The 25,310-nt window shown below is 43.7% G+C and overlaps 1 protein-coding gene across 1 annotated transcript in view; it reads right to left on the reverse strand.

Moving 5' to 3' along the window:
- The window catches only part of Lca5l (lebercilin LCA5 like), a 30,388-nt gene extending 15,658 nt beyond the window's left edge, over positions 1-14,730 (reverse strand). The window contains exons 1-3 of the mRNA XM_045149206.1: positions 14,406-14,730; positions 7,277-7,791; positions 4,422-4,559 (exon numbers count right to left, since the gene is read on the reverse strand). Of these exons, the coding sequence (XP_045005141.1) occupies positions 4,422-4,559; positions 7,277-7,791; positions 14,406-14,730 (978 nt within the window). The remainder of the gene's footprint in view (positions 1-4,421; positions 4,560-7,276; positions 7,792-14,405) is intronic.
- Positions 14,731-25,310: the final 10,580 nt, after the last annotated feature.

The raw sequence follows: 25,310 nt of genomic DNA on the forward strand, positions 1-25,310 counted from the left end.
GCCCCTAAATATAGAAATTTGTATCTTTTCATTTACCATGAAGCATTTCTGTCAAAAATGCATTTCTGTTGGCCCTGTGCACTATTCACATTCATATGTTTGTACAGGAAGTGCAAGAGTTCAAGGTGCCTTTATGGGTCTGTGAGTCCTGGCCAGGGAACCCTGACGCCTCTTCTGCAGAATGTCTAAGCTGACTGTAGTGGTTCTCCAGCACACCCAGCTCCTTATGGGTCTTTTTAAAATTAGTTAAGGACTAGGGAGATAGCTTTAGTCAGTAACGAGTTTGCCCATCAAGAATGAGGATCAGGGCTGGAGAGATGGCTTAGCAGTTAAGTGCTTGCCTGTGAAGCCTAAGGACCCCAGTTTGAGGTTCGATTCTCCAGGACCCACGTTAGCCAGATGCACAAGGGGGCACATGCATCTGGAGTTCATTTGCAGTGGCTGGAAGCCCTGGCGTGCCCATTCTCACTCTCTCTCTCTCTCTCTCTCTCTTTCTCTTTCTCTCTCTGGCACTCTCAAATAAATAAATAAAAATGAACAAAAAAATTAAAAAAAAAGAATGAGGATCACTGGTCTGGAGAGATGGCTTAGCCGTTAAGCGCTTGCCTGTGAAGCCTAAGGACCCTGGTTCGAGGCTCGATTCCCCAGGACCCCTGTTAGCCAGATGCACAAGGGGATGTATGCATCTGGAGTTCATTTACAGTGGCTGGAAGCCCTGGCACACCCATTCTCTCTATCTCTGCCTCTTTCTCTCTCTCTGTCACTCTCAAATAAATAAGAATTAACAAAAAAATTTTTTAAAAATATATTAAAAAAAAAAAAGAATGAGGATCACAGCTGGGCATGGTGGCACACGCCTTTAATCCCAGCACTTGGGAGGCAGAGGTAGGAGGATTGCTGTGAGTTTGAGGCCACCCTAAGACTCCAGAAAACCAAAAAAAAAAAAAAATAATAATGAGGATCATGGGCTGGAGAGATGGTTTAGTGGTTTAGGCACTTGCCTGTGAAGTCCTAAGGACCCAGGTTTGGTTCTCCAGGTCCTATGTAAGTCAGATACACATGGTGATGCATGCATCTGGAGTTCATTTGCAGTGGTTGGAGGCACTGGCATGCCCATTTCTTTCTCTCTCTCCCTCTCTGTCTCTCTAATAAATAAATAAAAATAAAAATAAACTTAAGAAAAAAAGAATGACCCAGGCTTGGTGGTGCATGCCTTTAATCCCAGCACTCAGGAAGCAGAGGTAGGAGGATCACCATGAGTTTGAGGCAACCCTGAGACTACATAGTTAATTCCAGGTCAGCCTGGAACAGAGTGAGACCCTACCTTGAAAAACTGAAAAAATAAAATAAAATAAAAAAAGAATGAGCATCTTCCAAGGGGCCACTGGCAAGTTGTATGTGCTCTGGAAATAATTTCCTTTCATGCTCATGCAAGCCACCCTAATAAAACTCAGCAACACACACACACACACACACACATTCACAAACACACACACACAAAACAACAACAATACAACGTTAAAGATGAGAACCTGACTTTGAGCCCCAGTACCCATGTAAATGGCACGAGTGGTGGATTGTGCCTGTAATTACAGTGCTGGGGAAGAGGAGGTGGATGGATCTCGCCGGCCAGCACTTAGCCTAATCGGTGATTCAGACCAATGAGAGATCTGTCTTAAAGAGAAGTGGACGGTGTACCTCAGGATGGCACCTGAGGTTGCCCTCTGGTCTCCACACGTGCACATGCACGCACACAAAAAAAATTAAGGTAAAAATTTAAGCTGTAATCATTGGCCCATAGAGACTGGACAAAATCATGGGATTCACTATGATATTTCCACCCTGTGCACGTATCATGCATTGGTCATTTTCACCCATCTTTCTACCATTTCCCCATGTACCCTCCAGGCCCCTAATCATTCTTCTTTATTTCAGATCATTCTCTTTCCATATATGAGAGAAAACATGCAATTCTTGTTTTTCTGTGTCTGGCTCATTTTGCTTCCCACAACATCTGCCGGTTCCATAGAGATTACTGCGAATGCCAGGACCCACTCATGTTTGTGGCAGACTAATGCAATGCCCCACTGTCTATATGCAGCCCATCTTTTCGGCCGCTTCTTCTGTTTCTAGGAAGCTATGCTGATTGCACGCCTTAGCTACTGTGGATCAAGTGTGAATCACGCAGCAACAGACACACGTTGTTTGCGGGTGTCATTTTGTCTGTGCCTTGATCTCCTCCATGTGTGCACTGGGAAGGTCTCTTGGAACATACGGTAGTTCGTATGGTAGAGCATGCGGGCTTTGTGCATGGTAGGCAAGGACTTCTCTTTTTTAATTTTTAAAATATTTTTATTTATTTCCAAGGAGAGGGAGGGAGAGAGAGAGGGAGAGAAGAGAGACAGAGAGAATGGGTATGTCAGGACCTTCAGCCACTGCAAATGAACTCCAGATGCATATACCACTTTGTACATCTGGCTTTAAGTGGGTCCTGGGTTATTGAACCCAGGTTGTTAGGCTTTTCAGGCAAGTGTTTTAACCACTGAGCCATCTCTCCAGCCTGGCAAGTGCTTCTCTATTGTGCTCTAGCTTAGTCACAAGTCTCCAGTCACAAATGGGACTTTGAATGAATTTATTATGGGTTATTAAAATTCATTTTAGGGGCTGGAGAGGTAGCTCAACAGTAAAGGCACTTGCTTGCTGAGCCAGCTGGCCCAGGATTTGATTACCATTACCCATGTAAAACCAGATGCACAAAGCGGCACATGCATTTGGAGTTCATTTGCAGTGGCAGGAGGCCCTAGCCTGCCTATACTCACTCTCTCTGTGTCTGCCTCTTTTTTGTTATCTCTCTCAAATAAGTAAATAAATAACTTTTTGGTTTTCTGAGGTAGGGTCTCACTCTAGTTCAGGCTGACCTGGAATTCACTATAGTCTCAGGGTGGCCTCAAACTTGTGGTGATCCTCCTATCTCTGCCTCCTTTAAGCTTAGCACCTATCTTAAGTGCTGGGATTAAAGGTGTGTGCCACCATACCCATCATAAATAAAATATTTAAAAAAATAATTCTGAAGCTAGGCATGATGACACATGCCTTTAAGCTTAGCACTTGGAAGGTGAGGTAGGAGGATTGCTTTGAGGTTTTTGACAGCCTGGAGTTACAGAGTGAGTTCTAGGTCAACTTGGGCTAGAGTGGTTCCCTACCTCAAAAAAACTAAAAAGGAAAAAAAAAATTCTAAATATTACAATGTTGTAAGTAAATTGTTAATTTTTTTCGAATTTTTTCGTTTTTCCAGGATTAAAGGCATGCACCACCACACCTGGCTAAATTGTTAAATTTAAAACGTATTTTAATGCCAGATGTGGCATTAATCCCAGCACTCAGGAGGCAGAGGTAGGAGGATAGCCAAGAGTTTGAGGCCACCCTGAAACTACATAGTGGATTCCAGGTCAGCCTGGCCTAGAGTGAGACCCTACCTCAAAAAACAAAAACAAAACAAAAAAACTATTCTAAAACTATTTTATTTATTTATTTGAGAGAGAGAGAGAAAGAGAGAGAGAGAGAGAGAGAGAGAGAGAGAGAGAAAATGAATGAGCATACCAGGGCCTCTAGCCACTGCAAACAAACTCCAGACACGTGTGCCACCTTATGCATCTTGTTTTATATGGGTACAGGAGAATTGGCCCAGGTCCTTAGGCTTTGCAGGCAAGTGCCTTAACTGCTGAGCCATTTCTCCAGCCCTTAAAACCTATCTTAAGTTACATTACGATATTGATAGAATGCAATGTTATGAAATAAAAATGTTAATAAACCAGGCATGGTGGCACATGCCTTTAATCCCAGTACTTGAGAGGTAGAGGTAGAAGGATTGCTGTGAATTCAAGGTTAGCCTGGAACTACAGAGTGAATGTTAGGTCAGCCTGGGCCACAGTGAGACCCTACCTTGAAAAACAATGATAATAAAAAGTCCTGGGCTGGAGAGATGGCTTAGCGGTTAAGGTACTTGTCTGCAAAGCAAAGGATCCCAGTTCGATTTTCCAGGACCCATGTAAACCAGATGCACAAGGGGCACGTGGACCTGGAGTTTGTTTGCAGTGGCTGGAGGCCCTGGCACACCCATTCTCTCTCCCTCACTCTCTACCTCTTTCTCTCTCAAATAAATAAATAAAATATATTTAAAAATTAAAAGAAGAAGTCTTGTGAGTGCAATGGAGCTTTGTTCTCCTAATTACATTACACAGTCACCAGGCTGTTAACTCACTCTGGCAAGTACAGATGGTCTGTCTGATCAGGATTGTGGGAAAGACAGTTTGAGAAATGTATTCTTTGTCAGATGGTTTGGAGACATCACAGATAGAGACAGCTCTGGGATTTTGGGATGGCACTCCATAACTTCTCTTACATGTATTTTGAAGAAATACCTTAAGCTTCTGCTGCAGGTGCCTCACTTCCTCCTGAAGCATCTTCGTGGATGCCTGTGCGGCCGCCGTCTTCCGGTTTTCAGTGGCCAGCTGCCGACCAAAGGCCCGCCTGTTCAGCCTCAGCTGTTTCTCCAAGCTCTGAAAACAGTGTATATTTCAACCACTCTGCAGTCAGCTTGGCGTTATGAAAACTTCGATTGTAATGCAATGAACGACATTGGTGACAAGTGCAAAGTTTCAGTACAATTTTAGCAAACGCCTGACCTAGGGGAGGACATGTTTATTAGAGATGAGTGTGACCAGAACAACACAAACCAGCCCAGGGCTCAGGTCAAGATCAGATCTTTCAAGCCCAGTGTCCTAGTGTCTCCACATAGTCTAGGATCTGACAACATTGTTTTTGTACACATCCTGAAAAATCAATGAAGATGCTCAACGCAAGACTTAGCAGTGTTGCCCAGATGAACTGTTTGTTCTACCTTGCACAAAGTGCTCTTTCCAAAACTTTTAGGCCCCTCTTCCTACAGGGCCTGGCCACAGCCCAGACCATGGGGCTCAGGGATTCCCAGGGGACAGAGAGGGAAAGTCAGAGCAGGGTTGTAAGCTGCCTGTGTACTCAGCTGGGCTGTAAGACAAGGAGAAAACTGACTTGGCCCCATGAGTGTCCATGCCCACACCTGCCTGCTGCTTGGAGGATTGTTTGGTGTTTACTTGCAAGGAGGCTGGGCTAAAATGACTTTTCTTTAACTCCAAATGGAATTTTCCTCAGTATAACATTAATAGTTCCCCATTAAAGTGGAAGATATAGAAAATGCATGAAACCATCACCAAAAATCTCTCAAGTGAATGCTCAAAACCAACCAACCAACAAACAAAATCAAACCCATATGCCGTCCTTCATCCAGGGTAAGGTTCCTGCACTAGCAAGTGTTTCTGACAGCCAGCCAAACAGGTTGTTAGCTCTGGGATTTATTTTGGTTTTGACTGTATATATATGTACATATGTGTGTGTGTGTGTGTGTTTGTGTGTGTACATATATATATATATATATATATATATATATATATATATGCTATATGTTTAAAGCCATGAACTATTTTATCTCTCTCTCTCTCTCTTTCTCTCTCCCTCTCTCTCTCTCTCTCTCTCTCTCTCTCTCTCTATATATATATATATATATATATATATATATATCTCATATGTATATAGTAAAATGCATTTGTGCATTTACTTTTACGTGACACACCTATGCTCAGGTGGCTCCATAGGACTGTGGTGAACCAGAGTGATGACTGAGGTGCTCATTATTTTCTATTCCTCATTTATTCATCTTATTCAAGGCAATTTTCTTTGAAAGTACAGACTTTTTTCCAGGTATGTCTTGCTCTAGCCCGGGCTGGCCTGGAATTTGCTATGCAGTCTCAGGCTGGCTTTGAACTCACAGCAATCCTCCTATTTTAGCCTCCCAAGTGCTGGGGTTGGTTAAAGGTGTGTGCCACCATGCCTGGCCATTTCTTTCTTTTTTAATTTTTTAATTTTTTTTTGGTTTTTCGAGGTAGGGTCTCACTCTGGCCCAGCCTGACCTGGAATTAACTATATAGTGTCAGGGTTGCCTCGAACTCATGGTGATCCTCCTATCTCTGCATGTACCACCATGCCCGGCTCTTCAATTTTATTTTACAGAGAGAGAGAAAGAGAGAGAGAGAGAGAGAGAGAGAGAGGGAGAGAATTGGCACACCAGGGCCTTAACCACTGAATTTGAACTCCAGACACTGTGCCACCTAGTGGGCATGTGTGACCTTGTGCTTGCTTCACCTTTGTGTGTCTGGCTTCTGTGGGATCTGGAGAGTAGAACATGGGTCCTTAGGCTTTGCAGGCAAGCACCTTAAGTGCTAAGCCATCTCTCCAGCCCCATTACTTTCTTTTTAAAATATATATATTTTATTTATTTGTTTGATAGAGAGAAAGGGGGGGACAGAAAGAGAGAGAATGGGTACACCAGGGCATGTAGCCACTGCAAATGAACTCCAGATGCATGTGCCCCCTTGTGCATCTGGCTTACGTGGGTCCTGGAGAATTGAACTGGGATCCTTTGGCTTTGCAGACAAATGCCTTAACTGCTAAGCCATCTCTTCAGGCCCCCCATTTCTTTCTTTTTAAATATTATTTATTTGTGAAGAAAGAGTGGTAGAGATAGGTAAAGAGAGAGAGAGAGAAAGAAAGAATGCATGGGCATTTACAGTCAAACCACCCTGAAGGTGCCTGATCTTTCTGATTTCGGAAACTAAGCAGGGACAGGCCTGGTTAGCACTTGGATGGGAGAATATATCAGCATGCCAGGACCTCTTGCTGCTGCAAAAAAACTCCAGACACATGTGCCACTCTGTGTCTGGCTTTACGTGGGCACTGGGGAATTGAATCCTGGGCCGGCAGGCTTTGTAAGCAAGCACCTTTGGCCACTGAGCCATCTCTCTAGCTCCTGGGCACTATTTCTAAAATAACTAAGAACTTTGTAAGGGAAGCTGTCAGACTGATGAGGGAGCATACCAAGAAAGGGGCTGAATAGAGCCCAGGTGGCCGGCAGGAGGCAGCCTTTCAGCACCTAAACCAGGGATATTTCAAAGGGTGGCAGGCTCCCAGGGGGTTGTTGTGATTCACCACTGAGGGGCTTCCAGAGGGACCCACATCCAGCTCAGGGTCCTTGGTTTCTCCTTGCAGCCCCTGCCTTCCCTCCCCCCTTCTCCACTACACACACAGCTCTTCACTGTGGCTAGCCCAGGACAACATGGTCACTGTGCACTCTCCCTCTACGAATATTGGAACCTTAAAATTTCTAGGTCTCTAAAATACAGACCTGTATTTTTTTGTCATTTGCCTCCATTTTTGCTGTAAGAGCAGACAACTTGTGAGTCAGCTCACCCCTTTCTGCAAGATTTTTGTCTTCAGAAAGTTTCTGCAGGGCCTGCAAGGCATCTTTGGTCTTCAGTAACTCACTGTCAGTTTCTCTGAGCTTCCTGGATACAGTTCTTTCCTTCTCCTGCGATTTCCTGAGAAGCTGTCTTAAATTTTTCACTTCATTCTGGTGTTTAACGGTAATCTGAGGCAGATTATTTTGTGAGTTCACATGTTTTCCTATAGCTTTCAAGTGCCTAACCTGAAGTTGTTTCAAAAGCTGGTTTTCTGTGACAAGGACTTCCAATTTACGATGGATGTCAGCTAATTCATTTTTCAGCTCTTTAATCTTATGAAGTCTTGCTGAGAGTATCCGATGGGTCATAGCATCTCTTCTCTGGGCAATCATATTGACTTGAGAGTTAAAGAATGATGCATTCCAATTGTGCTTTTTTTCAACGGGGATTTCCTTCTGGCCTGAGTAAGCAGACAAGCCATTTGGTTACTGTAATAAACAAGGACATGTAAACATGCACACATGTGTCCCCCCCATACATATACACACACATACACAGATGAAAGTGCCACTAGGAAAAGAAAGACCATCTAATGAGCTTTTACATCTAGATGTTTCAGTAACACAATCAGGTCTATGTGTATCTATTTTATGGATGGAGACTTTAAGTGGTTTCTCCCATGAAAATCAGGTCTTTGTAGACTCTCAGATTTGTGCTTAGGTTTTTGCTATAAAGGTTTTATGAAACCTTGCCATGGGCGGTGGTGCAGACCTAGAATTGAAGCACTCAGGAGGTGGAGATACGAGGATTGGGGTTCAGGACCAGCCTGATCTGCATGAGATCCTACCTCAAACATAACAAAACAAAACAATTGTACTAAAAACCATGGCAGTGGGCTAGGGAGATGACTCAATAGTTAAAGGCCCTTGTTTGCAAAGCCTGTCAGCCCACATTCAATTTCCCAGCCCCCAAATGTGACACAAGCATCTGGTGTTCCTTTGCAGTGGCAAGAGACTGTGGTATAACACACACACACACACACACACACACACACACACACACACACACATTTTTAGAAACCATGATGGTATGACAGCTGGCATTTTCTAAGTGCTACTGTGGTAGAAAAGAAGCTAAAAGTTGAACTGATTCACTGAGCTACTGTAAGAGTTAATTGCTGATGAGCTAAAACTTATCTTTGTCAGATGGAAAAATCCCAAAAAAGGAACTGTCCAGAAAGGGCCCAAAGGGATAAAAAGAAGGAAAGACAGTTTATGATAAAACAAAGTAAAAAGGAGTTCATTGTTAGGGTGGCCTGACTACAGAAATGCAAATTGTCCCATCTTGTTTATTCACTGACCCCTCTCCTTGGCTATGAAAACTATAAAATGTAAAGAAAATCTCTGCTAGGGCCCAAGCTTCTTTGGAGGTCTACCTCAAGCTTTTTGGCCCATAGGTAATAAACTTCTTTACTTTCACTCATTCTGGTCTTGCAGTAACCTTTCCAGAGAATTTCTATAACACTACCCTATGTAACACACTGAATTGAATGCTTTGTACAGATTATCTCTTGTAACTCTTTCAACAGTATGAGATAAAGTGTGACATGAGCTCCCCAGCGTGATCTCTTGCATTCAAATGACCCTTAAAAAACCCAAACCATTAAACTGTGCATATGTACATATATATAAATATATATATATTCCATTTTATTTATTTATATATTTTTTAAAGATTTATTTTATTTATTAGAGGGGGAAGAGAGAGAGAGAGAGAATAGATGCATGAGGGTCTCTTGCCACTGCAAACAAACTCCAGATACATGTATCACCATGTGTATCTGGCTTACATGGGACCTGGAGAATTGAACCTGGGTCCTTTTGTGTTGACTGCTAAGCCACCTCTCCAGCCCATGTATTCCATTTTAATAAGTGCAACACAACCAATTTGTCCTTTATTACTTTCAGCACTGAATGAAGTAGTTGGCATATGTTAAAGGGTCTGTTTTAAATACGAGGTCTCTAAAACTAATACATTTAGTACCAAGCATATATAACTGAATTTGGGTGTGTTCAATATAGGTAACATTATTTTAAAAATAACATCCTGACATGTAGAGATGTCACTTGTTAGTAGTCACACACTGTTCATGTGTCTGGGCTGTGGCTCTAAAGGATGTGTGCATTTGTATGTTATGTATACATACATGTGTGCATCTGTGATGTAAAAATGTGTGTGAATATGCAAACATTGGTATGTCTACATTCTGAGAAAGGGAGATTTAAACTAAAATGTTTGATTCTCTTGGGGAGAAAAGGGGATCTAGGGGCCACGTCACTGGAGTGCACATGGGGACACATCTAAGATGTGTCTGTGTGGTCTGCATGGTGGCAGAGGTGGTGCTGCACATGATGGAAACAGGGAACACTAGAAGCCAAGAATGCTTTCGGGGATGGAGCACATGACTGACAGCCACAGCCTATAACTGCCACGCACTGAGAATCCCATCAAGAACTGATGGAGCAGAGCACGGTGGCACATGCCTTTAATCTCAGCACTTGAGAGGCAGAGGTAGGAGGATCTCCATGAGTTCAAAGCCAGCCTGGGACTACATAGGAAGTGCCAGGTCAGCCTGGGCTAGAGTGAGCCCTACCTCGAAACACAATAACAGCAAACCTGATGGACTCTCTCTGCAGCGACACTATCAAGGACACGAACTTCCCCACTGTGAACAACGCTGTGGGTTGTCTGAGCTATGGGGGAGGCTCTGCAGCATGTTAGAGCGGCAGCAGAGCAGACTGGCCTCAGGAGCATGCCCATGAAGGCTGCTAAAGGGGTGTCTGTGGTCGGGTTGAGGGCAGACATGTTAGTGATCCAAGCACTGGCTAGGGAGGCCCCGGACCCGGGCTGGGCAGGCCAGGTCGGATTAAAACAGACGTGGTCAGGGGCTGGCACGGTCTGTGACAGGGCCAGTGTCACTAAACTTGACCCCAACTTTAATGTCTTCCAGCTCTGGGGTGATGTCCTCATGAAAGGAGGTGATCTTTGAGACCCAAAGGATGAAGGGTGGTGGGCTCCATGGGCAGTGGACGCTTATGCCTGCCCCTCTGCCCTGCTGAAGCGATGGGAGGGCAGAGGTGTGCAACACAGTTCCTGAGGGCTGAGCACCATGGCCACCGCTCGACAGGGAGGATGAGCGCGGGGCTCGATGCCACGACAAGGGGAGGGCGGCAGCGCGAGGTCAGCTGGGCTTCAGCAGAGCACGTCAGTGGTGGAGACGCAGGCCTGAAGGCTCTTCCCTAGTGTTCTGTTTTGCCTTCCATGATCCCTCTACTCCCCAAACTTGCAAAAAAAAATTAAAAAGGGGATGGAGCAGCATTTCATAAAGTCTATGTTTGTATTTTGCCTTAAAAAAAATAAAAAAAACCGGGTATGGTGGCACACACTTTTAATCCCAGCACTTAGGAGGCAGAGGGAGCAGGATCGCTGTGAGTTCGAGGCCACCCTGAAAATACAGAATACAGCCTGGGCCAGAGTGAGTCTCTACCTCAAACAAACAAACAAACAAAACAACAACAACAACAATGGGAGCCAGTTTCTAATAAATAAGATATATAGTAAAAAAAAGTACTGAATATACCTTTTCTACAAAAGAGGATAACTTTTGAAAAGTAGACCACAGAAATATGTTACTTGCTATTTACAACGATTTAATGATCTACAAAGTAAAAATCCTATCAAACAAAAATTCTCGCTTCACCTCCCTACTCATCCATGAGATGTGTTTCTGAAACCTGCTTTCATCCACTTTCTAAAATGGGAATTGATACTAGTCCCTGGTGGTCCTTTTCCTTAGTGAACCCAGAATTCGTAGTGGGGGTTCTAATCCAGAGTTGCTATTCCTCAAGGGCCAGAGATCTACATAATATATCAGAAGGCTGGGTGGAAATGTCTTCACAGAAGAGGCTGAACTGTCAATAAAACACAAGCCTGTTTGCATTGGTTTGGAACTCTACTGTCCTGGGGCAGAATTACCTCTGCTTACTTTGGAAACACCTGCAGACATGAAGTGTGGGAACAGAAGACTAAGAAACCATGGAAACACTTTTACAGCTCAAGGCTGGCTGACTGCTGTAATTGTTGTGTTTTCACTTCATCTGACTAGGCAGGTGCTTCCAGTGGCATATATATAACAAAGGGGGTGGGGAACAGGCATGCCAGGGCATCCAGCCACTGCAAACAAACTCCAGATGCATTGCATGCGCCACTTTGTGCATCTGGCTTTATGTGGGTACTGGGGAATTGTACCCAAATTGTTAGGGTTTGCAGGCAAGCACCTTAACCACTAAGCAATCTCCCCAGTCCTTTCAGTGGCATATAAAATGGGAGTTCAATATGAGCACACTTTTTTTTTTTCTTGAAATAGAGTGAGTAGTAGCCTAGGCTGACCTGGTACTCACTCTGTAGTTCTAGGCTGGCCTCAAACTCACAGTGGTCTTACCTTTGCCTCTGAGTGTTGGGATTAAAGGCATGTGCTACCATGCCCATCTTGAACACAAGATTTATTGAAAATAATTTTGTAGTATTTAACACACAAGAGGATAGCCAAGCAAGGACACCTTCTACTCTTCCTTCTAGTCTCCTATGAAATGCTGAGAGTATAGGTTGCTCTGCATTGAGGAGCAGATATTTTTCATAAAGGACCAATGTGTATTGATAGGATAAGTAAGTGACATGTTAATATTAAAAAGTCATATTATAAGATGCTCAGAACTCAAAAACTTTGCTTTGTTTCTTGTGTAAATAGTTTTAGATATGCTAACTTAAAAGACTGTTGTCTTGGGAGGAGATGGTTCAGAGGTTAAAAGCACTTGCTTGCAAAGCCTTAAAACCCTGGGTTCAATTCTTCAGTACCCATGTAAAGCCAAGTGCACAAAATGGTAGAAGCATCTGGAGTTCATTTGCTGTGGCAAGAGGCCCCTTGGTATGCTCATTCCCTCTCTCTCTCATGCTCTCTTTCTGCTTGCAAATAAATAAAAAATAAAATAAAAGTGTTTTTTTTAAAAAGACTATTTTCTTGGGCTGGGGAGATGGTTCAGTGGTTGAAGGTGCTTGCTTATAAAACATGTCAGCCCAGGTTTGATTCCCCTGTACTGAAATAAAACAAGATGCACAAAGTAGTGCATGTGTCTGGAGTGTGTTTGCAATGCCAAGAGGCCCTGGCATGCCCATTTTCTCCATTTGCAAATAAATAAAACAAAAATATTTATTAAAAAGGCTGGGCGTGATGGTGCACACTTTTAATCCCAGCTTGGGAGGAGGATCACTGTGAGTTTGAGGCTACCCTGAGACTACATAGTGAATTCCAGGTCAGCCTGAGCTAGAGTGAGACCCTATCTCAAAAAAAAAAAAAAAAAAAAGACTGCCTAAGCAGGGCATGGTGGTACACACCTTTAATCCCAGAACTTGGGAGGTAGAGGTAGGAGGATTGCTGTGAGTTCAAGGCCAGCCTTATACTGCATAGTGAATTCCAGGTCAGCTTGGGCTAGAGCAAGACCTTACCATTAAAAAAAAAAAAAGCGGGCTGGAGAGATGGCTTAGCGGTTAAGCACTTGCCTGTGAAGCCTAAGGACCCCGGTTCAAGGCTCGGTTCCCCAGGTCCCACGTTAGCCAGATGCACAAGGGGGCGCATGCGTCTGGAGTTCGTTTGCAGTGGCTGGAAGCCCTGGCGTGCCCATTCTCTCTCTCTCCCTCTAGCTGTCTTTCTCCCTGTGTCTGTCACTCTCAAATAAATAAATAAAAAATGAACAAAAAATATTTTAAAGAAAAAAAAAGCATACCTTCATAGAGAATACCTGCAACCCCACTGAGGAGGTTCCCCAATGGGATGGGGGCAGGGATGAGGGAAAAGAGGTACCAACACATGATGTATCCATATGAAATATGTTGTTAATAAAAATTAAAATTAAAAAGAAAGGGCTGGAGAGATGGTCTAGTGGTTTAGGCATTTGTCTGTGAAGCCTAAGGACCAATTCAATTTCCTAGTGTCCATGTAAGCCAGATGCACATGGTGGCCCATGCACCTGGAGTTTGTTTGCAGTGGCTGGAGGCCCTGGCATGGCCATTCTGTCTCTTTCTCTCCAATTAAACAAACAAACAAAGAAACAAACAAAAAACCCAAACAAAAAAACCCAACCAACCAACCAAACAAACAGAAAAGATTGCTTTCTTTGGTTTTTCGAGGTAGGGTCTCGCTCTAACCCAGGCTGACCTATAATTCACTCTGTATTCTTAGGGTGGCCTTGAACTCATGGTGATCCTCCTACCTCTGCCTCCTGAGTGCTGGGATTAAAGGTGTACGCCACCACACCTGGCTATAATCTTTGATTATAAATCTTTTTTTTAAAAATTTATTTATTTATTTATGTGAGAATGACAGAGAGAGAGAGAAAATGGGTGCACCAGGGCCTCCATCCACTGCAAATGAACTCCAGATACACGTGCCACTTTGTGCATATGGCTTACATGGGAACTTGGGAATTGAACCTCAAACCGGGGTCCTTAGGCTTCACAGGCAAATGCTTAACTGCTAAACCATCTCTTCAGCCCTGATTATAAATCTTTAGGCCAGACTGTCTCTGAATTATTTCTTTATTTTGGTTTCAGAAGAGTGTTTTTGCCAACATGCCCTGCCAAGCTTGGAGGCTGTTGCATTGGGGTGTTGAGACAGGACATTACAGACTGGCAGCTCACAGCTTGGCTCTTCAGCTGAGATGAAAGGCAAGAGGCTAGTGAAACCCAAGAGCTGAGCTGCTCGGTGATGGGAGCGCCTGTTGAATGAAGATGCACCCATGTCATAGCAGGCTCTGGGAGGGCGATCTGCCAGGCCTTACTGTTACTTGGTGATGATTATGAAGTCTCTCATTCCCTGAGTCCCTCTTTAAAAGTCCACCTCTGGGTGGACACACCAAACACACACCTGTAACCAAGTACAGACCACTTTTGAGTCCCAGTGCACTGACAATGTCAACACAGCCAGGGAGGCATCCTTGGCCAGGAAATACCAACTCTTACCTGTAAGGTGGGGGATTTTAGAAGTACTACACTTTTTCTTCTTTTCCTTCACCACAGATTGCTCTGAGTGTTTTAGGTGAGAGAATGTTTCCGAGCCATCCGAGAGAAAGTCTTCCGAATAGTCATAGGAAGTTAAGCTTCTGCAGGCGCAACGAGACCTGCTGAAATCCACGCTCCCATTGGAGGACTTGCTGCTCCCTGGCCGGTGAGTGCCTGCATCCAGGCTGCTCTTGCTCCTGCCCTTTGCAGAATTCCCGCCGCTTTCTACCACCAGGCTGGGGAAATGCTCCTCTCTGCGTGTTTTCGTCCCATCAGCCAAAGACATAGTCCACAGCCTAGTATAAGAAAAGTAGTTTTTAGTTTATAGCCATGGCATTAACATAAACCCATGCTTTATTATATTTTTTCATAATGTCTTTATTTATAAATATTTTTATTTATTTATTAGACAGAGAAAGACTGGTCACACCAGGTTCTCTAGCCTCTGCAAATGAACTCCAGGTTCATGCGCCACCATGTGCGTCTGGCTTATGTGGATTCTAAATAATTGAACCTGGTCTTTAGGCTTTGCAGGCAAATGCCTTAACTGCTAAGCAATCTCTCCAGCCCAGACAATTTTTTTTTTTTTTTTGAGGCAAAGTCTCACTCTAGTCCAGGCTGACCTGGAACTCACTCTGTAGCCCAGGCTGGTCTGTAGCTCAAGACAATCCTACTTTACTCTCCTGAGTGGTAGGATTAAAGGTGTATACCACCATGCCTGGCTACTTTGATAATTTTTGAATTAGTGAAGTATTCTCTCTCTCTCTCTGTCTGTCTGTCTTTTTGAAACAGGGTCTAACATAGCCTCACTCTGTAGCCCAGGCTGGCCTTGAACTCAAGGTAATCCTTCTGCCTTACTTTCCCGAGTGCTAGGATTAAAGGAGTGTACCACCATGCCTGGCTACATTGATAAATTTTGAAGTAGTGAATTTCTCTTTCTCTGTCTTTCTGAAACAGGGTCTCACATAGCCCAGGCTGGCTTCAACTTGTGATCCTTTTGTCTCAGCTTCTCTAGACCACCCATCAAAGCTGGAGTGATCCTGTTAGGGGCTGTGAAATAACCTTGAGGTGGACTCAGGGTCCTTCAGGGAGAAAACTTTTGGGTTTTTAGGGCATGTCTGATAAAGGACACTGACTTTTAGTTGTCCACAGCAAGAATTTAATGTGACTGGGATGGAAAGTCACATACAAGAAGGACCCCAAAGGCATACGCCTAAGAAGACTGACTTTCGTTGGAAAGTGGAGGTTGGGCACTTTTTCCTGGGGTTGCAGAATCACGGAAGCCACTGGAAGCGCTTGCACGGGCAGCCTACCTCAGGGGCAGGTGGAAACAAACCAATGCATTGTCCGCGTCTTTAAAAGGGATGCTCTTTTCATTCGGTTCTCAATCCTCCTGTTTTGTCAAGAAAGCAAGAGAGATATTAGCTGGTATAAAGCCCTTCCCAACAGGAATGCCATACCCCTTCCTACTGGGTTCCCGTGGTCAGTTTGTTTATTTTTTTATTACAATTTTATTTATTTATTTATTTATTTATTTATTTATTTATTTATTTATTTTTAGTATTTTGTTTCTTTATGAGAGAGAGAGAAAGGAAGAGGCAGATAGAGAGAGAGAGAATGGGTGCACCAGGGTCTCCAGCCACTGCAAACAGTCCAAACACATGCTCCCCCTTGTGCATCTGGCTTACATGGGTCCTGGGGAATTGAACTGGGGTCCTTAGGCTTCGCAGGCAAATGCCTCAACCACTAAGCCATTTCCTCAGCCCAGTTTCTGCTTTTTGCTGATGAAGTTCACTAAGCGGTTCATGCTCATTCACTACCAAGGGTCTCAGCTAAGTGATCTGACTAGCAATGCTGGCAATTCTGCTCAACTAGCGCCAGTATAGGCCATAAAAAATGCCCCATCGCTGATCCTTGCTATGCAGCTGAAGAGGGAGGTGAATGTTCCAGCCTTTTGAAGCTCAGGGCTGGGACAGTTGCCACTCGGTTTCACAACACAGACAGCATGCTGGTGGCAACACCACACAACCCCAACACATCCTGCTGGGCAGCAGCCCACGCAGAGGTCCTTGTTTGCCAACTCTACTGTTGGTGCAGGAGACCCTGGGGGGCTGGCAGTACCCTGCAGGAGCCCTCTCCACCCCTTCTGCACACAACCAGGTCCCTAACTTCCTCTTGACAAATCCAAGTTGCCAGGACAATGGCTGCCAGACACTGTGAACCTAACCAGTGTCTACTGGTCCTCCTTTGACCAGCATGGCTCTCTTGTAATCCCAACACGGGGCAGACTGAGGTAGGAGTGAAGGAGATTAGTAATAAGACAGCTTTAATTTTTTTTTTTTTTAATAAGCAGCCAGCCAGGGATAGAGTCCCAGGGAGATGCCACCTTGCCTGCCCTGGCAGGACTAGAAGCCACATCTGATCCAGTCTCATCCAAGATGGCCACAAGCAATTCCTCAGTAACAGTTTTGTTAGTGCCTAGGAAGTGATCTAGTGGAATTGAGATGGGTTGTGTTGAATTTGCAGACAGACTCAACAGGAGTTGATAAACCACCCACATTGAAAAGTCCAGTCTTTGTACCCAGTGCACTTCTTTTTAGCTTGTGGGCTTCTTTCACTTATGTTTTTTTTACAGTTTTCAGTTTGCAAAAAGCCTTAGGAGTCTTGTCAGATTCACCCCAAAGTTCAGGCTTTTTATTTATTTTTAATTTTTATTTATTTTAATTAATTAATTAATTTTTTTTCAAGGTAGGGTCTCACTCTAGCCCAGGCTGACCTGGAATTCACTATGTAGTCTCAGGGTGGCCTTGAACTCAAGGCGATCCTCCTACCTCTGCCTCCCGAGTGCTGGGATTAAAGGCGTGCACCACCAGGCCCGGCTAGTTCATGCTTTTTATAGTAACTAGCATTGCATATAGATCTTGCATCCTACAACCTCACCAAACTAATTTTTTAGTAGTAGTAGCTTTTTGTTTTGTAGATCCCATTGGACTTTCAACATAGATGATCATGTCATCTGTGAGTAAAGAAAGTTTAATTTTCTTTTTATAATGTAGAACATTTTCCTTTTTTCTCTTCATATGTGTGCATGAGGTGTGTGGTGGTTTGAATAGATGGCCCCAATATATTCAGTTGTTTATTTATTTGTAGTTTGCATCTGTAGCCACCTGGCTGGAGGTAATGTCACTGGGTGATCTTAAGGTGTGATGGTGGGTCTCAGATTTCAATCTAAAGATATGCAAAGTGTGCCTAGCTGGAGTTCCTGAAGTGTGCAGTGGCTTTTGACCTTGAGGCTTGTACTTCTCTCTCTCTGCTTGGACCTGTGAAGGCAGGCCAGCTTCTTCTGCCATTTATGGAACTTCCCCTGGATCTGTAGGCTTCAATAAATATCCCTTCCTCCATAACTGTGCCTGGTCTGGAAGTTCATCTCAGCGAACCTGAAGGTGTCTGCTACAAGGTGTATACCTGTATGTGCACATGTACATGCCCTGGGCACACACATGTAGAGGCCAGAGGAGGACGTTGAGTGTCCTCTCCTTTCACCCTTCAACCTTAGTTTTAGATAAGGTCTCTTACAGAATCTGGAACAGCCAACCCTAGGGATTCTCCTGTCTCCACACCCCTCAGTGCTGGGCCATGCCCAGCTTTTGTTTCAATGAATTTTATTGTGGTAAGAATATTTAACATGATATCCTCCCTTTGAAAAAAATGTATAACTTAAATTTTTTTTTTTTTTTTTCCAAGGTAGAGTCTCACTCTAGCTCAGGCTGACCTGGAATTCACTATCTAGTCTCAGAGTGGCCTTGATTACATGGTGATCCTCCTACCTCTGCCTTCCCAGTGCTGGGATTAAAGGCGTGTGCCATCATGCCTGGCTACTTAAAAAAATTTTTTTTTGGTGCTGAGGACTGAACCCAGGGCTCATACACTGAGCTAAATCCCCAACCCCTACTTAAAATTTAAAAAAATATATATTTTATTTGGGCTGGAGAGATGGCTTAACAGTTAAGGTGCTTGCCTGCACAGTCAAAGGACTCAGGTTTGATTCCCCAGGACCTATGTAAGCCAGATGCACAAGGTGGTGCATGCGTCTGGAATTTGTTTGTAGTGGTCAGATGGCATGTCCATTCTCTCTCTCTCAAATAAATAAATACAAATAAAAATATTAAAAATATTTTATTTACAAACACACACACAATGGGTACGCCAGGGCCTCTATCCATTGTTAATGAACTTCAGATGCATGGGCCATTTTGTACATATGGCTTATGTGGGTACTGGGGAATCAAACTTGAGTTGTTAGGCTTTGCAAGCAAGTGCCTTAACCATTGAGCAATCTCTCTAGCCCCCAAATTTGTGTGTGTATATATATATATATGTATATATATATGTGTATATATATATATGTATGTATATATATATATATATATATATATATATATATATATATATATATTTCTTTTTTGAGGTAGGGTCTCACTGTAGCCCAGGCTGACCTGGAATTCACTATGTAGTTTCAGGTGTCCTCCAACTCACAGCGATCCTCCTTCCTCTGCCTCTTGAGTGCTGGAATTAAAGGAGTGCACCACCACGCATGGCTCAAATGTATAAATTTAAAAATATTTTTATTTATTTACTTGCAAGGAGGGAGAGGGAGAATGAGAACACGGGTGAGCAAGTCCTCTTTTGCTACTGCAAACTCCAGATGCCTGCACCAAGTGGGGCATCTGGCCCTGTGTTGATCCTGGGGAGTCGAACCCAGGCATCGCATGCAAGTGCTTTGCTGAGCTATCTCTCCAGCCCTCTATCACTTAAAAAAATATTTCATTTATTAATTTGAGAGAGAGATGTAGATACCGAAATAGGGAGAGAGAGAGAGAGAGAGAGAGAGAGAATGGTGTGACAGGGCCTCTAGTAGCCACTGCAAACGAACTCCAGATGTATGCACCCCCTTGTGCATCTGGCTTATATGGGTCCTGGGGAGTTGAGCCTGGGTCCTTTGTCTTTGCAGGCAAGTGCCTTAACCGCTAAGCCATCTCTCCAGCCACCTACATAATTTTGTTTTTGTTTTTTCCAGGTAGGGTCTCACTCTAGCCCAGGCTGACCTGGAATTTACTATGGAGTCTCAGGGTGGCCTTGAACTCATGGCAATCCTCCTATCTCTCCTTCCGAGTGCTGCTGATTTATTTTTCTTGGCTGACTGCGCTGGATAGAAACTCTATAGAGATAGGGACGAAAACATCTGGTCTTTCACACTAAGTATGGTGTGAGCTATGGTTTTTACATAGGTGTCTTTCAATAGGTTGAGGTCACTCCCTTCTATTCATTATTTATCTAAGGAAGTAAGGTGACTCCTAGACCTAGTGAAAATAGGTGATAGAAAGAGGGAGGAATGGAGAGAGACAGAGAAAGAGAGGAAGAAAGGAAGAAAAGAGGAATGAGAGAAGTCACTTGGGGCATGTGCTGAAGGCCTTGAGAATGTCCATATGGAAACATTCCTACCCTACACTACAAGAAGGAATGACAGTAGGAGTTTACAAGTAATGCTTTACTTTCCCCAAACAGTTCTCTTTCTGTGTTTGTTCTTGAACTCTGCCTGAGCAGTGCCTGAATGGAGGGGAGGGTGGTGAGGCGCTGTCTTCTAGACTACAGCCCACAGTCTTGACTATCAGGTGTGTTAAACATGAAGCTCAGTATTTGCCTGCATAAACATCAATACGTGCACTGAGCATCAAATTGTAGTTTGCAATTTGGTTCTGTGGGCAGAGCTTGAAGGTTTTTATAAGAAAATAATTATAGTTATGAAGTTGTTTTATTTGATTGTTCAGTCAGAAAACTCCTAGTCATGTATAATTAGAGGTTTGTCAGCATTTTTATGTTGGCTAAACCTAGGTTTCATTTCCCTGTTTGCCTTTTATAAGTAATGTATTTCATTGGCTGCCCCACTCTCATGGCCACCTATTTGTTTTTTATTTTTTAAATTTATTTTATTTATGAAAGAGAGAGAGAATCCCACTCTGCCTTCAGTTCTGATTTTGCAATAAAGACACACAAAAAAGCTAAAAATTTAAAATGAGTTACTGCCTATCTGCTGTTCTTTAACCCCCCTAAGATGCAGGAAGATAAACTGTGTGCTCTGTGCAAGGGGTGTTCACATGCTAGTGCTGAGGAAATTTCCAAGGTAGGGACTCTGACATGTTCTAGTCTCCTTTTAAAGAAAAAATAAATACTGCAAAAATATCTAAAATAGCTGGGCATAATGACACATGTCTTTAATCCCAGCACTCCAGAGAAAAGAGGTAGGAGGATTGCCATGAGTTTGAGCCAGCCTGAGACTACACAGTGAATTCTAGGTCAGCCTGGGCTACAGTAAGATCCTACCTAAAAAAAAAAAAAAAAAAAAAAAAAAAAAAAAAAAGGAAAGAAAAGAAAAGAAAAAGAAAAAACCCCTAAATATTACAAAAGGAAAAGTTACCTTTTCACAGTGACATGTTTCTATAAGAACAGAACCTCTGAGCCAGCATCTGTCTGTCATCGATCTATTCATATGCATTATAGATTACTGTGTACTTCCCACACTAGGGCTTTTTATCTGTCAAAGTACAATCAGCTACTTGCAGCTATTATGCTTAGTCTTGTCAACTTGATGGGGTTTAGAGTCACCATGGAAACATATCTCTGAGCATAGGGTGCTTTGCAAAATGTTTTAATTGAGGAGGGAAGACCTATCCTGCCTGTGGGTGGCACCACTCACGTGCTGGGGTACTGGGCTGAACAGAGGAGAAAGTGAGCTGAGCAGCAGTATCCGTCTCTCCCCACTGGGGATGTGATGTGACCAGCTCCTCCTGCTGCCATGTCTTCCCTCACAGAATGAACTGACTACATCCTCAGACTGTGAGCCAAAATAAACTCTTTCTTTCTTTCTTTCTTTCTTTCTTTTTTTTTTTTTTGAGGTAGGGTTTCACCCTAGCCCAGACTGACCTTGAATTCACTACGCAGTCTTAGGGCGGCCTTGAACTCATGGCAATCCTTCTACCTCTGACTTCCCAATGCTGGGACTAAAAGTGTGTGCCACCACACCCAGCCTTTCTTTTTGTTTTAAAATTTTATTTGCAAGCAGAGAGTTGCAGGGAGAGAGAGAGAGAAAGAGACACACACACACACACCAGGGCCTTTAGCCACTGCAAATGAACTCCAGGTGCATGTGCATCTGGCTTACATGGGTCCTGGGGAATTGAACCCCAGTCATTAGGCTCTGGAGGAAGTGTTTTGACCACTGAGCAATCTCTTCATCATTCATTGACATTAGATTGAAAGCAGGTTATTTAAATACAAATACAAGGCACTATTATAAATTTCAAGAAATCAAAGAGGGTGATTCCAAATGCTTTGAGAAAGTATCTCAATGGTCTAGAAAGCGTGTTACTTCAGGACTGTCTAGTGGCCAGCCCAGGAAGCTGATGGGATTGTCTGCTTTGGAAAATCCAGCTAGAGAGAACAACACTCTGGTAAGATGCAAGGAGGCTGGCTCTTGTGCAGAGGTGATGGCAAGGAAGCTGGGAGACCAGAAGCAGAGCAGGGAAAGGGATGCTCAACCTACTAAGGCAAGAGGTGAGTTGATTCTCAGTGCCTAAGGCCCAGGCCTAGAATCCATAGATGAAGTGGACCTGCATATACATCTTAAATGCAACTGTCTATATGTCTGAAATTTCAGGCTTTAACAACATGAAAATGTTGCTTATTTTCTATAAAAAGCTTGCATTCATTCCCAGATGGCTAAGCAGTGGTGCCTCTCTACTCCCACCTAGTGGCGGTATAAGCATGCAATGAGCTGCACGGCTCAGAGGGAAAGTCATGTGGCTTCTAGGAAGGGCCACAAATCCAATGGTTGTAGGGGTGCCTATTTGTAGCTCCTTCAACATTACTTTTTAATTTTTAGTATTTATTTATTTTGAGACAGGGTCTCACTGTAGCCCAGACTGATCTGGAACTCACTCTGCAGGTCAGGCAATCCTCTTATCTCAGCCTCTGGAGAGCTGGGATTAAGTGCATGTAACACCAAGCCTGGATTTTAGTGTCAACTTTTTATTTTATTTTATTTTTTTTATTTTTAGAGGCAGAGTTTTGCTCTAGCCCAGGCAGACTTGGAATTAATTTCAGGGTGGCGTCAAACTCATGGCAGTCCTCCTGCTTCTGTCTCCCAAATGCTGGGATTAAAGGCATGTGCCATGACATCCAGCTTACTTTTTATTTATTTATTTTACTAGCATTTTCATTCTATTTATTCATTTTTTATTTATTTATTTGAGAGTTTCAGACACAGAGAGAAAGGCAGATAGAGAGCGAGAGAGAATGGGCGCGCCAGGGCTTCCAGCCTCTGCAAACGAACTCCAGACGCGTGCGCCCCCTTGTGCATCTGGCTAACGTGGGACCTGGGGAACCGAGCCTCGAACCGGGGTCCTTAGGCTTCACAGGCAAGCGCTTAACCGCTAAGCCATCTCTCCAGCCCTCATTCTATTTATTTTTAAAAAATTATTTCATTTTATTTATTTGAGAGAGAGAAAGAGGGAGAGGGAGAGGGAGAGAGAGAGAGAGAGAGAGAGAGAGAGAGAGAAAGAGAGGGAGGGAGAGAGAGAATGAGAATGCCAGGGCCTTCAGTCACTGCAAACAAACTCCAGATGCATGCACTACTTCATGCATCTGGCTTTATGTAGGTACAGGAGAATCAAACCTGGGTCCTTTGGCTTTGCCGGCAAGCCATCTCTCCAGCCCCACATTTCCATTCCATTTCCATGAAGTTTCACCAGAACACCTAACAGTTAATATCTCATACACACAAGATACTCCTTTCATTCATTCATCCAATGCATATTTGAGTTCTTATCATGTGCCAGGAATGGTGTGAAGTGTGCAAAATGAGTACAAAGAGAAATATGTGTGCTCTGGGGGAACTTATGGTAGCAATAAACTAATCACAGTGTCTGTTGTGTGTTAAAGGACAGAGATATAGGACTGCGAAGATCTCTAGTAAAGACTGTAGGTCACTGGGGGCATGCCCTCAACAGAGATGGCAGGACTCTGTCCTCTTTCTCTTTGCTTGCTGCCCACAAGGCGAGTGGCTATGCTAACTCATGTGCTCCCTGCCACGATGAATGGTCTCATCACAAGTACCAAGGTCAACCAACCAGGAGCCAAAGCCTCCAAAACCCTGAGCCCAAATGAACCTTTTCTCTTTATAATGGGGTGACCATCTCAGATATATGGATATGTACATACGAATGTATGTATGTCCTAGCCCATGATGATCTGTAACTCAGTTTAGTCCCAGGCTGGTCTTGAACTTACAGTGATCCTCTTATCTCTGCCTTCCAAGTGCTAGGATTAAAGGCATGTGTCACCACAACTGGCTTTCAGATATTTGTCACTGTTATGGAAAACTGGCACAGGTGGCAGCTGGACCAAGGTGCTGGTAACATGAAGCCCTGTGAAACATGTGCAGGGTCCATCACCAGGGTTGCCTCAGTTACTGCGTGAAGAGAATGGCCAAGGAGGAATCCTAGTTTACAATGGAAGAGGGCCCTGTTCTGGTGGTCAGTGAGGCTCTGCTTGGCCTGTGCATGTGACTTAGACTTGTCTGAGGGATATTCAAGTATGACATCATTCAGCTATCTGGACACAGGGGTCTAGCTCAGAAATGAAGGCCATGCTGTAGAGATGAAGCCGGTGCTCAAGGCTAGTTCTTAAATCTCTGGGCATGGGGGGGACTGGAGAGATGGCTTAGTGGTTAAGGCATTTGCCTATGAAGCCTAAGGACTCAGGTTCAATTCCCACCCAGGTTTGATTCCCCAGTACCCATGTAAGTCAGATCTGGAGTTTGTTTGCAGTGGCACCCTGACACATATTCTCTCTCTCTCAAATAAAAAAAAAAAAAAACTAACCCCCCCAAAAAAAACTCTGGGAATGGATGTATAACTAGTGTCAGAGTCTAGGGAGGCCAGGAGAGAGAGATACTGAACTTTAGGAACCTCCAATATGCAGAATCTTGGGAGAGCAGGGTAAGTCCGAATGACCACAGGAAGATCAGAGGAGACGGGGAGGGAGTATTGCAGATGCCAAGACAAGTGTTTCACGACGGGCAGGGGATGACACCATGTCAAATGCTATGGAGAGGACAAGCACATGAGGCCTGGGAATGTCTGGTGAGAGGTTGTTTTAGCATAGACACAAAGCAGGAATTAGAGGTAAGGGTTAGCTGTATTGAAAACAGTAATTATTTCAACTGTGGATAGGAAACTAAACAATAAAAGGGAATGTGGGGCCAAGGTAGGTTTCTTTTTCTCTTTCTCTTATGATGGGAGACTTGGATTTTTAAAAACTATTTTTATTTATTTTATTTTTTAAGAATTTTTTTATTGAAAGAAAGCTTAAGAGACAGAGGGCTTAAGCTTTGGATAGAGTGAAAGGCAAAACAGCAGGAATGCTTTTGAATGGTTTCCTATAGTAAGTTGTGTCCTGCTTGTCTTCTGTATGCAGTGCTAGGTGTTTGAAGCTTTCTGGTAGTATCGCTTTTGAGTTACAGCATAACCTGTGCTAATCCTGTGCCGACACTTCTGAAGAACCAGCTTATTGTTAGCCAGATGCTGGAAAGGGTGAGGGCGGAGTGGTTTGGCCTTTCTGTTTTAAATAAACGTTTAAAGTCTGAAAAAAAAAAAAAGAGACAGAGGGCTGGAGAGATTGCTTAGTGGTTAAGGTGCTAGCCTGTGAAGCCTAAGGACCCATGAGCTCCCCAGTACCCATATAAGCCAGATGTACAAGGTGACACAATGCAAGGTTGCACACATACACAAGGTGGCGCATGGGTCTGCA

The sequence above is a fragment of the Jaculus jaculus genome, chromosome 5 (genome assembly GCF_020740685.1).
Source record: "Jaculus jaculus isolate mJacJac1 chromosome 5, mJacJac1.mat.Y.cur, whole genome shotgun sequence".
In the NCBI taxonomy this organism is placed as follows: Eukaryota; Metazoa; Chordata; class Mammalia; order Rodentia; family Dipodidae; genus Jaculus; species Jaculus jaculus.